The following is a 15,368-nucleotide window of genomic DNA, read 5'->3' on the forward strand; positions in this document are numbered from 1 at the left end:
ATTAGATAGGCTTAAATCCTTATCCAATCCGATTATTAATAAGATATAAGTTCTAACATCCAAATCTAAGATTATTGGGTTCAAATTGTGTATCAAGTTGGATAGGGCCAAATATAAGCAACCCCTAAACTCAACCTTGGAGCTTATATGCATGAATGGTAAATATTATTATATAATATTTAGATAACAAACTTTATATTAATATATAGATAGAAATGCTATATAATTTTATAATAGACTAAAATTAAGTAAAAAATTTAATTTGTAAAAAATCATAGTTTTATAACTAACACAAGTAAGCATGTCCATGTCCTAAGCCCAGAAAAATATTATTACGCCCATGGTGTGAGCCAGGCTAGGCCGACCAAGCTTAAAAACTGTTAATACACTATCAAAACCTGGCTCGAGATATTTTATATTTTTGGTTCATTGGCTACACAATGGGGGTAACCCATTGATCCCCCATAACTGTTCACAAAATATTGTAACATTTAACTATTGATAAAGCAAAAGAAATAAAATAGAACACTAACAAATAATATGAAAAAATAATTATTTTATTTAGTAATTTAAAATGCTTTATTATTTTTTTTAAATTATTAATATAATTAATCCAAATTAGTAAATCATTTTTGTAATGAATTATTGAAATAAAGATTAATTGTTTTAAACAACATGCATTCTTTCCTTAGTTATAAGTTTCAATTTTTTCACTTTCCCTTGATAAATCACATGCATCACATGGGTCCCTGCTAGTATCAATATTATAAGTGAACAAAGTCTAGATCCACCTCTCTTAACTAAAGATGGAGGAGAAACTTCAATTGGTAATTCCAAACTCGTCAACTTGCTTGGCCACATTTTTTAGAGTTGGTCAATTGATAACTTCAATGCTCGAGCTCAGTTTAGGTTTAAATATTCCCTAATTTTGAGTTCTAACCAATCAAAGCACCTTGTAAATTTTGATGAATACCACTTGATTGGTAGCTTTATTTTACAATATTAAGCTCATGATTGGGGATGTGGTATGAGGCTTAAAATCCATTAATTAGCTCAGTTGAGCTGAGGCATAGATACCTTTTCTTTGACAAACTAGTCAAATTCATGGGGTGCATTTTGTAGGGCAAAAAAAAATAGAAAAGGAAAAGGAGGAAAAGAGAATAGAAAGATAGATAAAGAAAAGTGAGAAAAAAAAAAGAAAAAGGAAAGAAAGGAATGAGAGCAATGAAGAAGCTTGGGCAGTTAAGAGTGAGAGGAAATAATAGAAAAATATTTGCAGAATGTTGAAAAAGAAAGAAGTGAAAAACACTAAGACAGATTATATGCTCCAATCCACTGTTCAAAGTATCGACACGTATCGGCACGTATTGTCCGATACATATTGTTTCAGCAGCACCCTGATATTGTATCAGGGTTCTGACTGGTTCAGGGGGTGGAGGAGCCTTAAACCTCCCCCTAAACCGGTTTTGAAAAAATAAAAAAAAGTATTGATATACCCCTACTGGCGTATCAGGCGTATCGATATTTAGAATCAGTTGGGTTGAGTATTTATTTGTTGATTCTCTAACATGTAGTGTAAAATCCTTCATAATCAGTGAAGAAACATAATTCACATTGATTGATAGATGTAAAGAGTATGAAAAAGAGGAGAGAGGGAGAGAGAGAGATGAAAGGGAAAAAAAAAAAGATAAAATGATTAAGAACAAATGGCAGCCTAAAGGTCAAGCATTAAATTTTCTATTATAAATCAGTTTTTTGAGCCTGATATCCTTCAGATCCCCTATCTTAAACCACGTTTCCTATTGTAAATTTTTCTCGCATCATAAACAGTCCCATATTAAGCTCATGGTCGGGGATGGGGTATGCACAACCCAGCCCCGCCCGTTAGCCATTCATAGTTGCTCGTCAAAAGAAAAGCAACAGCAGGCCGATAGCCAGAGTATGTATTTGCCTGGTGAGTGTTCATTGGAGCGGATCCATTTGATATAACATATGCTTTGCTTTGTTTTTGTTTTTTTTATCTATTTTGGGCAGGTCCCGTCAAGGCGTCACCGCGGCAATCCAGATTAAAAACGTTATCATCAACTTACGACTGGGGAAATTACAGCAAAAAAAAGCTTACGACTGGGAAAATACTTCCAATAGCAATAACATAACAATCTTCATATACAGTTAAATCCCTGGACTCTGGTGAAGGCGTGACGCGTGAATTTGCAATACAACGATTTGGGATAGAATCATCATCTTCAGCATGAAAACATTAACTTATCTTTCATCAAAATTCGTTGATCAAATATAGAAATTATTACATCAACTCATCCTCCCGCAAATATGCCAAGCTCTAAAAAAACATTACAGGATCTACCAAAAAAATAATAAATAAACATCACAAGTAGGCAGGACTTGGGAGATTGTTAACAGTGAAGATTTCAACCTATTTTTATAGAAGAGACTAACATTAATCAAGTACATAAATAAATACACAAAATGAGGAAAAATAAAAACAGCGAAGATGTCATTGGCTAGGAAAGCGAGAGGTCTTTCAGCTGCTGGGGATCAACCTCTGAGGGGGCCCGAGTTAAGGCGCACTGGGCAGTTGTAGTCTTTGGGAAAGCTATAACATCTCGTATAGAATTGGCTCCTGCCAACAGCATCACTAAACGGTCCAACCCATAAGCAATTCCCCCTGCAAAAAAGGAAAAAAAAAAATGCATCTTTTAGTTTTGCCAGTTAGAAAAACAAGAGGTGTAATAAAAAGACAGATAACCTGTGGACCTATAAAGAAAGTAAATTTTGTAAGGGACGTTGTGGTCCGTCCATATTTTTTGATCTGCAACGGTTAAGATTTTATTGGGCATGCATAAAAGAATGAAGTACAAGAGGTAATGTAACACACCCAATTTTGGCCTAGCCCCTGCTAGCACCCCTCCTCTCCTAATTTCCTTTTAAATCCCACTTTGGGCAGTCAGTCCTCAGTACAACTGATCAACTGAATTTGTTTACTCCTTGTCTGGCTAAACCCAAAACTCCCATTTCTGTCTCTATCAAATCTTGGTCTTCTCAGTTCTATTCTGTTTATTTCTTATTTTTGCTTTTGAACTTATATATGCTAACATACATTATAAACTAATGATATTATTTTATTATTTTGAAATGAATAGTTTACCGGTTTAACCATTTGGGTTGATGGCTTTTCTACCAAAGTCGATAGTTATTTGCATATTTCCAGGTTTGGAGTATGGACCTATCTTCTACTCTGGGTGATAAGTCAAATGGTTCAACCAGCCAGGTCAATAAGGGATCACAAACATTGGTCTCGACCCTTGCTATCATGTTTGAACTCTTAAACATTAGTACAATAAATTTAAGACAGGATTAATATACTCCATACCATGAGGAGGAGCTCCCATGTCCAAAGCCTCAAGAAGATACCCAAATTTTTCTTCAGCCTGCACAGAAAACACCATCTACCTTATTTGTTAAAATCTCTAAAAACTGTCTTCTTAAAAGATAGCATCTTCAATCCCATGATCATAAGTCTCAACAAAGTAAAAAACAACTCGACTGAAACATTATCAAATAAATAGGGAAATTATCAATAAATAATAAATAAATAGGGATTCACAAAAAACAACACAATTTCAAAAAACACAGCCCTGAACAATTGGTATTAAAGTTTTAACCATAAAACACATCCAATTATATTTAAATAATGTGGAAATAAACAAACCACTTGTTTTCACATAGTGAGAAAAGATGTTAGTCATTAATACCCAGCACTTTAAAAGGTGTACCACCTAGGATCACAGAGTAGGCAGCCTAGGCCCATTTTCTTAGGTGAACGTGGACCTCACTTGAACCTAGCAATGCCTCACCTGGTTGTTGTCATGTTTTGATGAACTAACCTTGAATTTGATGCTGAATGGGTAATTTATTATATGGTATTGTATCTATGAAGCTTTAGAGTTTAAACAGTTTAGTCGTTTAGCCTATGTAGGAATTTTTTTGATAATTGAAAGAAATTTATTAATCAGCAATGATAAATAGTACAATGTCCCCAAGGAGAGCACAAGATGCAACCTCTCCAAGCTAGTTAAGTACAACTTTCCAATATACTAGAACAAGTTATAATGTAGCACAAAAAAGATCCTCCCTGGAAACCCCCTGTTTGGCCAAAGAATCATCCACAGTTTAGCTGACCTGCTTACCCATTTTACCTCAACTCTCATATTACTGGTTAACCACTTTACTTTTTTGATGAGGTCTTTGTAGCCCCAAATGGTAGCATCTGGGTTTAGAAGCCACCTTGTTACCACCTGAGAGTCCCCTTCAACTAGGAGATGTTCCACCCCAAGCTAATCAGCGATTTGAATTCCTTGTACAGCAGCTAGTATTTCTGCCCTTGTAGAGTCCCCCACTCCCACCAGTCCTGAGAATAAGGAGATGATGTTGCTATCCTTATTCCTCAGGACACCCCCTATACCTGAAGGCCCAGGGTTACCTTGGTTGTTCCCATCGAAATTTAACTTGATGACACCTTCTAAAGGTGGATCCCATTCTAACAAACTTCTATTCTTCTTTGTATAAGTATTAGCTATTACTAACCAAATCCTCCACAAGTCATCAAAAGAGAAATCAGCAAATATATCCAAGGTTTTCAGCCAATGTAATGCTCTTGTTAGAATACAGTCCTTCACTTCATCCAAGCTTCTTTCCTTCTCTAAGAAGACTCTTGCATTCCTTTCCTCCCAGAGAGTCCATAAGGTGGCTACTCTGATACATTTCCACATGAACTTGCCTCTTCTAGTGTGCCATGCAAAAATAGATGGGTTAAATAACAAACTCACACAGATGGCAGAGACCACCTACCTCCAAATAAACTAAAGCTCCAAATCCATAAGGCTGTAGCAAAGGAGCAGGAGATCAGCAAATGGAAACAGTCTTCATTCTGGGCCTTACACAAGGAACACCAGTTCGGGGAAAGAAAAAGAAAGGGTCTCTTTTTCTGCAAATTTTCCAAAGTATTGATCTTCCCGTAGTAGACTTCCCAACAGAAAACAACAATTTTTAGAGGAATAGGTCGCACCCAAACTTCTTTAAAGGGGAACACTCGAGAATTGGGGTTGGAACTGAGGGATTTTAGAAAAGAAGCACAAGTAAATGTACCTTTTGGAAGAGGAGTCCAAACTCTTTGATCAGAAGATGTGGGGTCCAAACAAACTGACTCAAGTAAATGAAGTAGCTCAGTGACAAATCAGCTCACCATCCCTTAATCTCCTACGAAATCCAAAGTCCCAGCTTAAAGACATGGGAATAAACACGATGCTTCTAACAAGTTAAGCTAATTGGTTTTTTTAACTATTTATTTTGACCTCCCCCTTCTTCAAAAGCGGAACTTCATTCATTCAGGCATGTACCTTGCCTTGCACCATGCACCTCAGGTTCTAGAACCCATTGTCCTTAAGTTGAGTTTCTTGCCTATAAAACAGTCTTATACAGGACAGAATGAGGGAATATGACTGCTGCCACTGGTCCTAAGGTGGAATAAGGCAGATAATAAATGTTAATAACACAACCACTAGCAAATGTAACTTAAAGAAACAGATAAGTGCCCTAATAGAATGAATCTAGGGCTCATGGCCAGGTCGATCAATGAAGATTGCTGCCACTAAACTCCAGATTACCATCACAGGATCCCAGTTTGGGCCTGCAGTAGGACCTCAAGGTTGGTTAATAGTTGGGCTCTAGTAAAGTCTATATCCAGCTACCCATACAATGTAATGTTTAATATCATGGATCCCAGTAGGATCTTCAAACGATTTCACATCTTGCAAGACAGTATAATCCTTTATACTGAAAAAAGAGTAACCTCTAGATATTATTATTTGCTTTCAACGGTAGGTTGAATGTAAAAACAAGAGAGATACCATCAAACAACTATTCTATCCATGAGACCTTGGGAGAGGGTGATTAAGATATGAAACTGATGTACTAGAAAGCCTATAACCTATTTGAGTTTTTATTTTTATCAATAACAAATTCTCATTATATTAATGGAGAATATAATTACAGCACTCCGGAGAGAGATAAAATGACTTAACTCTCCCCAAGAGAACAATAAAAAGACTTACAATACAGCCCAAAATATTTGATCCCTTCCCACCCCCGGCTTTGCCAAAGTATCTGCAAATGCATTTTCTATTCTCTTCACCCACTGAAACTGGATTTCCAGCCCCCTAGTTAGCCATTTAATCTCCCTTCTCTCATTAGCAAATTTCCAAAGTCCACTATCCTTCTGTAACCAGCTTTGAATCCCCTTCAACAACTAGTTTTTGTATATTCCTATAACCTATTTGAGTTCATGCTATGGAAATTGACCATAGGAGTGATTTGCTACAAGTTGAAGGGGCTAGAAGGGCAAGGGGTAAACCAAAAAGTACATGTGTAAAAGTAGTAAGAAATTTAAGCAGACAATCATTTAACAATGGATATGACATTAAACAGAATGGATTGGTGAAACAAGATAAGGCTTTGATGATTGATAGATTAATGGAGAAATTTTAGGGAACAGAGAGATGATCCCTAGTTAGTATTAACTAATTAATTAAAAAACGAAAATACATGGCAAGGTCTCTAGAAACGTCATGTGGGGACTAGGGAGTTTTGTGAAAGAAAAGGACTTCAAGCATATTGATTTCATTAAGATATGTATGGGGGACAGTAATAAGTGTGAGAACTCCCATTGGTGTGATAAGAGAGTTAATCACAATGAGTTCTTACCGAGGGTTAGCACTCACTCTTTCTTTTTCTTTTTTGCATTTGTTATAAATGAACAAACTAGACATTTATAAGAGGAGATACAATGGTGTATGTTGTTTTATGCTAATGTAGTATGGATTAATGAAACTAAAAATAGGTTGAATGCAAAGTTAAAATGATGGAAAGATGCTTTAAAATTAAAAAGTTTTAAGATTAAGTTGGACTAATACAAATATATGTAATGCAATTTTTTAAAAATAGTAGTAACAATGAAGGTACAATTAAGAAAGATGATCAGGAGATGTTTGTTGTCTTTGCTTGCGCTGTGTTGAGACAATTACACACCTATTATTATCTTGTCCTTTTGCTTCTTTTGTTTGGAATTTGTTTTCCTCTCTTTGGTTGCAGGTGGACCCCTCCTTTGGATGTGGCAAGCCTTTTTGAACCAAGTTTTTTCAGACTACCAAAGAGAAGGGGCAGGGGATGTGGAGAGCCACAAGAGGAATAATAGAATCTTCCAAGGGTTAGAGAGATCTAAGGAGAAATTCATTGACTGCATACTTATTAGGGTCATACATTGGCTGAAATCAACTGAATCATTCAAAGATTATTCAGTTGAGGATGGTTGGTAGTTCAAGTTCTTAAGTACAAGGAACGTGGTTCAGGCTCAATGGTCATCCACAGCACTACAAAGGATAGAATTGAACTTTGATGGAAGCTCTTTGGGCAACCCAAGGCCCTCTGGAGTTGGGGGAGCATTCAGAGATGGGGGGGCAGGCTAATAGCACTATACTCTGGCCCAATAGGAGTGGGAGATTCATTAAGAGCTGAGATTATGGCCTTTCTTCAAGGTTTGAGGCTGGCCAAGCAATGGGGAATTCAAAATTTTGAGGTGTAGGGAGACTCCAAACTGTTAAAAGGATGGCTGCAATAAGAGATATTTTTTGCTTAGCAAGGGTAGTCACAGTACTTTTCAATTGGACAAAGAAGTCAGCCAATGGTTTCGGTGATACTTTGGCAAAGCAGGACCCTTAGGGGGAACCTTTTCTTTGGGCTGTGTTGTAAACCTTGAGATACAATATGTGGTCAACACTCATGCTGTGAGTGGTTGACATTGTATGCTTTTATATATTGTTTTATTAAAAGTTACTGTTTCCAATCGAGAAAAAAAAAAAAAAAAGATGATCAGGGTACAAAACCCTTTGTCCCCAAATTGACGTATACTCTGTAAAGCCAATAGGGAGAGTTATTATCACCTACCAATCTCTTGTCCTTTTGTTGCAGGTATTTAGGATTGGCTTTTTTCTTTGTTTGGATGCAAATAGAACTTGCCGACGGAGGTAAACAGGCTTTTTGATCCAGCTACCTTTCTGTAGCCTAGAAGAAGGGGCAGAATCATGTGGAGGTGTACAATGGCAGCTTTGATCTGGTCTATCTGGGAAGAGAAGAATGCTAGATTTTTTTTTTTTTTTTGGATTAGGAAAGAAATCAGATCGCTTTGAAGGGCAGTTCTGTTTCGGCACCTCCCCAAGAATATATTAAATTAAATTTTGATGGTGCAGCCAATGCAACACAGGCACTTCTGGAGTGGGAGTGCTCTTAGAAATAAGGACAGTCATGTTGTTGCATTGATCAGGGCTGAAATTCTTGCAGCAATTCAAGGGGTACAAGAGTTAAAGAGTGCAACTTGGACAAGTCAGTTATTGAAGGCGACTCCAAACTAGTAGTGGGAGTTTAGTTTAGGGGTAAAGAAGTCAGATTCTGTAAAGAAGTCGGATTCTGTAAATTGGAACAGCGATGAGATAAATGTTGAGATTGGGCTGATAACACTTGCTTTTTGTTTATAGAGTTTAGTTTAGAGTTATTGGGCCCAAGGCCCATTAGTTTATGTTTTGTTAAGAGTGCTTTCTTATGTTTTTTAGTAGTAGCCAACTTACTAAGGGTATACTTGTTATTGTATTCAGATTTTTTTATGAGTATATAAGATAATGAAAGGGGCAGCCAGATCTGATTTTGGCTTTCTCCCATTCTTTTCAAATTCTCTCTTCTTTTCTCTGCAGAATCTTCTTCTCTCTCTATTTTCTATCACAGGTTTCAAATCAGATTGGAGTTCTGCACTTTCTACTATAAAGAAACTTAAATGGCTAACTAACAGAATGACCTCGAGGATTCAATGGGTTAGAAGATTGGCTAATATTATTGCAGGTACTCTAGCCAAGCAAGGGATAAATATGAATTATCTGTACTGGGCTATTTGTAATTTGATCTGTTGTCTAAATGCTTTAAATATGTGACAGGTTGCATCCCACTCCTCTCCTTGGGATGCTTGTACTGCATCTATATATTGATATCTTTCTAATAAAATTTTAAAGTTATTTATCAGAAAAAAAAGAAACACGATCAAGAGATAACCCAAAGTAGCCACAATTGATACCTTGGATCAATAATCCATAACAAGAAAAATTAAAGCGGTTGTTGCCCATAGAATTAGAACATCAAGAATTCAATCAAAAGTAGAAAACTTAGGAGAAGGTTGTAAGAGGGGACTATCAAAGTTAACAGTCCAACTTTCCAGTAGTAGCTGCAGATTCAATTTTTCTCAATCCAACCATTGGATTGAACTGAATTTTGGATATTGAAGTTCAAGGAATGCAAAAGAGAGCATTAAATATCAGGCTGATCAGACAAATGGATGGTCTTCATCAAACTGCCTTTCAATTTCTGGACATTGAGAATTGTCAACAATGGTCAGTAGTCAAAGTCGAAGTTTGACCACATAACCTTACCTGCTGAGTTATCCATGAATCTAGTAACTTCTGTTAAAGTTTTATTTATTTTAGTTTAGTAGTTAGTGAGTTCAAATTAAACTTTTAGTTTGTGAGGAAAACGTGTATTGTAGGGAATAAAGCTTCAGTATCCATATATCGCATCGAACAAGTAAAAAACATGTTAGTATATATTTAATGTGATGGAAAATGACAAATCTGTTGCAATCATTAAAGAAGTACTTAAACAGAGTACAAAGAGCTGAAAGGCCTCACCTGTTTAGGGGTGATACCAACCATTTCGAAGACCTTTTCTTGGAGCTCACGCTTATGTATTCTAAGACTCCCTCCACCAATCTGATAATGTCACAGGAACATGACAAAGCACATACAACTTAAAAAATTTTCTATTTTCAAGATGAGCTTTTAAGAGCAGCTTGGGTATCAGGTTTTGAGCAAAACATTGACAGAGATACAGATAAATACCTCTACTCCATTATAGACCATGTCATAAGCCAAAGCACGGGCAGTAGAAAGGTCTTGCAGGTCATCAGGGTTTGGTGCAGTGAAAGGATGGTGCAAGGCCTGCATCAATTACAGATCATATCATGAGCCGAACCAGGAGCATCAATTACGTCTTTCATCCCAAGAATCCATGTAAACACATAAATGTGAAAATTCATGGCAGCAGTCATCATTCCAAAAAAGTAATAAAATTGCTTGATTTGGAGCTACTTCCCATTCTTGTTTTTGGCGAGACACCAGCTGAAGATAACCATCCTAAGAAAAGCTAAGTAGTTCTTTTTCCATAAACCAATGAGGAATCCAGTCATTTTAACACAGTATTTCTGAATTCTGATGATGAAGAAAGATAAAAAAAGAAAGAAAAAGGATAGCATCATTTTGTTCAGTGGTATTAGTATGACTCATTTTCCAGAAGCCCTGCAATGGTGGAAGTCAATGGTATTGCACATCAAATAGATTATTTTAACTTCATGAGGAAATAAATTGATCAAAATAAATACTTCATGAGGAAATAATTAGCAAGACAATCTGTGGCATGGTCCATATTGAATGCCTAAAATAGTAAGAACCAAATTCATCAACCAGGCATTGTGAAAATTTCTGAATTAGGGACTACATTTGTCCATAAAAGGTGAGATTTAAAATGAATTTGGCTAAACTTCCAGAAAAGGGAACTGAAAAACGCACCTCAAGCCTCTGCTCAGTGCTGTTCCACTCAAACATTGGAAAATCGGTTACCCACAGAATTGAATGTGCTGACTAGACATCACATATCAAACAACCAACTCATATTTGAGAGAGAGAGAGAGAATGTGAATCAAATGAATCTCAATTGCAAAGGTCATCTAGCAACTTACATGGTCAATCAACCCCAGCTCATGGCCCAAGAAAGTTCTAAGCCGGTCAAGGGTCTTATTAACTGATGTGTGATGACCAACAGCAAACAAGATAAGATCACCTGATCTCGCAGAGCATTGCCTCAGCAGTTCCTCTCTATTTTTGAAATCTAAACTCGATGCCAAAGCAGGAATCCCCTCAATCTCTCCTAAATGAGATTTGAACATGTTAAGTGTGGAAGTCACATTCATAAAAAGAGAAAAAGAAGAGGATATCTCTTTTACCATCATCCAAGACCCTAAGGAAGGGCAAACCCTTTGCTCCTGATTTGATTGCTTCATTGTAGATTTCACCTTTCTTGAGAGCAGTGTTTGAAAATCTTTTTGCACCCGAAGGAACACACAGTGCCTTGATAATACCACCACTTGCTAAGCTATCAGCAAAAACCTTGAAGGTGGAATCTGAGAAAATAACAGAGACCTGCATTTTCGTATTAACAAAAAATTTTGAGGAACATGTATCCAAAAGGAATGTACTTAAGAACACTAAATTGATTATTTCCTAGTTCTTGTTTAGCCATAAAGCAGTGGCAAGGTCCTAGAGGTGGCAACACTATACAGACACACCACATGGTAAACCTCCTTTTGCACATCGTGCTCCAGTTCAACCACCCTGCTAGTATTCTATGGTTAACATCCTCTTTAATTTCTCCCTCTTCATGGATGATCGAGGTAGATGCAATCCAGCCACACCCCATAGTTAGCCTCCCTCTTTCACCCATGGCAGAAATATCTTTTTCCTTAGATGCCAGACCTCCATCAGCGTGGTATAACATATCTTTTAGCCATCATGACAATACCTATGCTAATCCCCCAATCTTTTTACTTGCTATTCATAGTTTGGTTTGTCTATAGTTTGTTGTCACCCAAGTGTTTAATAATACTTAAGAATTTCTGGAGTTCCATTGCGAGTTTCCTAGTATTCTTTAAAGGTGGCAACTTCTAACCCAACCCATCCAGTTGCACCTCACCCAAACCCACCAGTTTACTTTGCAGGTTGGAAATGGATTGAATCATCCATTGGGAAGATTTAAATGGATTGGACTAGGTAATGTCAATCACACTAGCTCAGTTTATAGACATTTTTTTCTACTGGATAGTGGTTAATGAGCTTGACTGATGGAATTATTACAATAAACAAGAAATTAAATCAGAAGATTTATTTGGTTTCAGAAATAAGAAACTATAAATACTGTGGGTTCAAAGATCAGCCAACAGTTTCGCTGATGGGTTAGCAAAACAAAGGATGACTGGTCAGCAGCTGTTTTGGCCTTTCGGGCTCAATTTTAACAAGTTCATTTTGGGAGAGATGGCAGGGGCTATGCTCAACATTTCTATATGAATTTGTAATCTCACAACCTCATGTTGTACTTGACTTTTCTTATTTAACCTGTTTTTTGTTGCCAATAATAAAAGAATTATTCCTTGTACAGATGTCCCAATCAAAATAAACGAAATTGAATGTATAAGCATTACTTTTTACTGTAGAAAGAGGTCTATGGAATGGATGGCCACGATTATAGTATCAATTTAATCTGACTTTGGATAAGGATCTATGATGATGTTGTTTATGACTAGATTATAATGTGGCATGCGGCATGTCACATTTAGATCTATAGAAGCCACCAAACTTACATACAACAGACCTGAGCATGTTGGCAAGTTCCTTAGGGAATGATTTTCAAAAATCTTGATTAACGAGGAGATGTGCCAACCACTGGCGGAATTCTACTGCAACTGAACAACAACCGGCAGTTTTCTGATAAGGAAAAGATGATGTGACAATTAGTAGCAATCAGATAAAAAACCTTCAAGTTTGATTCAACTTTGTTTAACCAAGATGGCATACTAGTGGTGACTGAGAGAGGAATAGGTGCTTGGTTGAGAATCTCGCTGACTGTAGAGGAGACAACATGGATGGGAGACTTTCTTTGAGAGGCGATAAAAGATCAAAAAGGGATCGTAAAGGAACATAAGCACACTCGCAGAGGGAAGGTGTTACTCATTCAACTAAATGAAAATAGATGGGGAAGATCCTTGTTACATTCTTTGGTAGCCACCTCTTCTCCTTTCCCAGTCAAGGAAATTTGGTACTCTCCCATTCCCCCTAAAGTCAGTATTTTCTGTTGGGAAGTGTTTCGTAGTTGCATTAATACCTATGATCGATTTCAAAGAAGAAGACCAAATTGGTGTTTGTCCCCTAACTGGTGTGTCCTGTGTAAGTTGAATGGTGAGACTGCACTTCATCTTCTAATATTTTGCCCTTTTGTTAGCTTTATTTGGAATTGGTTTGTTACCCTCTTTGGTTGCAGGTGGTCTTCTCCTGACAGGCTGGATAGCTTGTTTAGCCCTACTAGCATTAGTTGCACTAAAAGGAAAGGTAGGATCCTGTGGAGGTGTACTAGAGCAGCACCATTGTGGACTGCTTGGGAGGAGAGAAATGCAAGAATATTTGAAAGAGAAAAAGCAAGGAAGCCTTGATTGAAACAATAATATTGAAAGTGGCATACTCAGCAAAAAACATGGAGTTATTGCTGCCTCTTCATCTACAAGACAGAAATCTGTTGAGACATGGTCTCCCCCATTAGATGGCTGGACGAAGCTGAACTTGGATGGGAGTTGTGTGGGTAATCCGGGTCCCTCAGGCATGGGGGGCCATTAGAGATGTTGATGGAAACATCATTGCTCTATTCTCCGGTCCTGTGGGACAGGGTGATGTGGCAAGATCAGAGTTTCTGGCTGCAGTATATGGGGTTGAAAAGGCAAAAGAGCTAGGTATTAGCAGACTGATCATCGAGGGAGACTCGAAAACTGTGATAAAATGGCTGCAGAAGGGAGGGGGTGACATGACAGTTGAGAAATGAACTCAGAAGATTTAAATGGTTCTCAAAGGACATGTCAATTCGTGTGAGATGGGTGAGGAGAATTTCCAACAGCTTGGCGGATAGATGCTAAGAAAGGGGAACAAAGAATACATCTGTTCTGGGCTCAGCTGGAAATTTTATTCATTGAGATAAAAGAACATTATGTACAAAACTTGCTACCTAACACCCTCTGTTTTTGTAAGGAAATTTGACTACATGGTGACTCCCAGTACAATTTTTCCTGTTAACCCCTTTCCTAGCAAGTGAGACCACTACAATATTTGCTGCTATACATGTAAGTCCATAGTAGCCCAAATTGGGCTCTACCCATTTAATTCAAAATTTTCTTGATCCTTCTCCGATGCGCCAAATCTTCTACTCTTTTAAATTACATGTACATATATATCCCAAGGATATTTTCTTCCCCTAGGTAAAATCTATCCACATGAACAAAATTCTGAACTTTGGCCATTATAGACTACATTTTCTTTTAACTCAAATATAACTTTTGACGTCAATCTGCAATTTTTTGGAATAGTAACTTTCTATATTTTTAACAAAAAAAAAACTTTTCATATGCATCATATCTTTTATAATAAAATAAAAGTTAATCAGTTCATCTATGTAGTTAACTATAAGTAAAAAAGAAGCATGCCTAGTCAGTGTTATAAAAAAAAGTTGTATCATTGAAAATAATACTGCACATAATATATTTGCCCATTCCGAGTATTAGAATTAAATATAAAGCAAAAAAAATCTTAGGCATGGAAAATGCTTTGAGGTTTTTTTATTGGATTTACTCTTTGGGGACATCCGTATATACTATGCCATAGAATCTCTTGCATTATTTAGAATCAATCAGAAAGAGAGATCCCAGCATACCAAATACAAGAAACAGCAACGAACTAGCCTACCATAGAAAACTTGCAACTGATATTATGAATGAAGCATAACAAGTTTGACATTACCCCAAAAGCATACAAGGTCAGAAAATGAGTGTGGAACTCTGAAGAAATTAGGGTTGTGTTCTACAGTAAATATAATAAATTCTAAATCCACCTTATTTGTCGAAGGATGACATTTTTGATAAGCAATCAAAAGCATTTCATATATATATAGATATATATATATATATGTAGGGAGGGAAAAAGACCAGAGGTTAACACAAGATCCTTGTATTATATCCCGCTATACACCCAGTGTTCTGTAGTTTCCTTCATTCCAGATTGACCAACAAATGAAAAAGGGACCATGTAAATTGGCTTGAGTAGAAGGATCTTGTGCATATATTTTGCAAATAGATCATATAATAAGCATGTTTTGCACAAGTAGAAAATCCATTAGAATCTTAACAGGAAATATATTAGATGCATTGAGGAAGAGGCTTTACATCTTTCAATTCAAGAGCAAAACGAAGATCTGGCTTGTCTGATCCATATCGACTCATTGCTTCAGCATAAGTAAGCCTAGGAAAAGGGATTGGAAGCTGGATACCTTTAATCTCTTGAAATATCTGAAATATATAAATTTTCAAATTAGGCCTCATTAAGTAGAAAAAC

The 15,368-nt window shown here is 36.8% G+C and overlaps 1 protein-coding gene across 1 annotated transcript in view; it reads right to left on the reverse strand.

Moving 5' to 3' along the window:
• Positions 1-2,245: 2,245 nt before the first annotated feature.
• Positions 2,246-15,368, reverse strand: part of LOC148849251 (tRNA synthetase class II (D, K and N) family protein) — a 29,082-nt gene continuing 15,959 nt past the window's right edge. Inside the window, exons 8-15 of the mRNA XM_088951084.1 lie at positions 15,200-15,322; positions 11,171-11,366; positions 10,907-11,094; positions 10,737-10,808; positions 10,011-10,109; positions 9,801-9,881; positions 3,392-3,449; positions 2,246-2,686 (exon numbers count right to left, since the gene is read on the reverse strand). Of these exons, the coding sequence (XP_088807210.1) occupies positions 2,523-2,686; positions 3,392-3,449; positions 9,801-9,881; positions 10,011-10,109; positions 10,737-10,808; positions 10,907-11,094; positions 11,171-11,366; positions 15,200-15,322 (981 nt within the window). The 3' untranslated portion in view covers positions 2,246-2,522. The remainder of the gene's footprint in view (positions 2,687-3,391; positions 3,450-9,800; positions 9,882-10,010; positions 10,110-10,736; positions 10,809-10,906; positions 11,095-11,170; positions 11,367-15,199; positions 15,323-15,368) is intronic.

This window comes from Nelumbo lutea, chromosome 6 (assembly GCF_056320005.1).
Source record: "Nelumbo lutea isolate HS-2025 chromosome 6, American lotus-T2T, whole genome shotgun sequence".
Taxonomy (NCBI): Eukaryota; Viridiplantae; Streptophyta; class Magnoliopsida; order Proteales; family Nelumbonaceae; genus Nelumbo; species Nelumbo lutea.